At 36.6% G+C, this 1,924-nt stretch overlaps 1 protein-coding gene across 1 annotated transcript; it reads right to left on the bottom strand.

The window, feature by feature from the left end:
* Nucleotides 1-910: 910 nt before the first annotated feature.
* On the bottom strand, nucleotides 911-1,410 carry LOC124457663 (reticulocyte-binding protein homolog 2a-like; the record flags this gene model as incomplete). Its single annotated transcript, XM_047007878.1, is given in 2 exon segments — nucleotides 911-1,245; nucleotides 1,248-1,410. Coding segments are annotated over 2 exon segments (468 nt in total), but the record flags the coding sequence as incomplete, so codon positions are not given.
* Between the last annotated feature and the right edge of the window lie 514 nt (nucleotides 1,411-1,924).

The raw sequence follows: 1,924 nt of genomic DNA on the forward strand, positions 1-1,924 counted from the left end.
TCTGCCTTGTCCTTCGTCGGTTTGCTTATCCATGTAGATACAGTGATCTAGTACCGCAGTTTGGAAGGTCTGTTCCAGAGCTCAGCATGATCATGAATACCGTTGTTGACTACATTTTTGAGAGGTATGGGCACAAAATAACCAGTTGGAATCACCAGTTGCTCAGCTTAGAAAATCTGAAGATTTATACTGAAATCATCTATCAAAAAAGAGCAGTTCTTGATAATGTCTTTGGTCTCATTGATGGGACAGTAAGGCAGATTTGTAGACCAGGTGAAATGCAACGAATAGTGTACAATGGTCACAAGAGGGTCCATGCTCTTAAGTTCCAATCAGTTACACTTCCAAATGGAATAATTGCAAACATGTTTGGACCAATAGGTAAATGCAATATCAAGGGTAAATTCTGTTGAAAAACAAACTGAGTTATTTTTCTTTTAGAAGGATGAAGGCATCATTCTGCCATGCTGGCTGAGTCAGGACTTCTGAATGACCTAGAAGAGTTTGCTCATTGGAAGGGAAAACCCATGTGCCTATATGGAGATCCCGCATATCCTCTGCACATTCATTTGCAAGCACCATACCGAAAACTACCACTAACTATGCCAATGGAAGAATTCAATAAGTCAATGAGTGCTGTGAGAATATCAGTGGAGTGGATTTTTGGTGACATTATAAACTACTTTAAATTCCTTGATTTTAAGAAGAATCTAAAAATTAGCTTAAGTTCTGTGGGCAAAATGTATATAGTTGCATCACTGCTTAAAAATGCTCTAACTTGTCTTCAATCAAAGATGACAAGTGATTTTTTTCAGTTGGAGCCACCCTCTCTTCAAACATATTTCTCATAATTTTTTGTGAATATTTCTTGTTTCTCATACATTGTAATTACAAATTATTTTATTTGTCTGCAATTTTTGTTAAAAAAAACATGATTAGTTTATTTGTCAGCAATTTTTGATAAAAGAGCTACTAGGGCTTGTGATTGTTGTTGAACCAGTAACATTTGATTTGCTTGAATTTGCTGGTTTTGTTGCCTTTGCAATTCAATCATGTTTTGCAGCAACTGATTTTGTTTCTCCATGAATTGCTGTTGACTTTCTTTCTCATTCTGTAATTGCAGCCTTTGTATTTCTTTTTTCTCTCTTTCCAATTGTAAGCTTTCCTCTCTTAATTTTCTTTCTTTCTCCCCCTTTTCTCTTAGAAACTCTAAAGTAGAATCTCCTCCTTTCCTAACTTTTTTCTAGAACCACCTTGCTTGCTTTCCTTTCGCTTCCTGGTTTCGGATAGGTTTTCCATAGCCCTTCTTCTTATCTCCTCTGCTGCTTCTTTGTTTGCATTATTTTTTCTTCTTTCTGCAGCTGTAGCCTCAGCAGCAACAGCATCACTAGCTTTTTCTCTAGCATGAATTTATTCGAGTAAATCATCCAGCTCGGTTGCTTCTGAAGAAATGCCACTTGCATTTATTTCTTCTCTTTCTTTCTTGCAATAGTTTGCAAGCAATTTTCGCACTCTGTCTCTTACTGCACGCTGGTCAACACGAAAGCAAAGGTGGTCATGTTGCTCTAACTTCTTAGCAACGGCTTCCCACACCTTCCTCTTTCAAGGGATTTTTTTCTTGTTTCAAAAAGTCTTGACACAACTACTTCTTTGCACAGTTAGACATCATGCTTTGCTGTCCACTTCAAAACAAAACTGATTCTAACACAATTTAGAAATATATAGCGGCCAAAATTGATATATCAGTACCCGTTGCATAGTATTTTTATGCAAACATAAAAGGGGAACACAAACCATTATTACAAAGTAAGACAAATTTCAAAGCCACTGGATGTTAATTTAGCTAAACAATTAATTTAACTGACGGTGAATTTCGTGGTGTACTTGATGAGCAATCACTTGATGCTGATGAAAACTGTTTTGC

This window comes from Xenia sp. Carnegie-2017, unplaced genomic scaffold, assembly GCF_021976095.1.
Source record: "Xenia sp. Carnegie-2017 unplaced genomic scaffold, XeniaSp_v1 HiC_scaffold_6, whole genome shotgun sequence".
In the NCBI taxonomy this organism is placed as follows: domain Eukaryota; kingdom Metazoa; phylum Cnidaria; class Anthozoa; order Malacalcyonacea; family Xeniidae; genus Xenia; species Xenia sp. Carnegie-2017.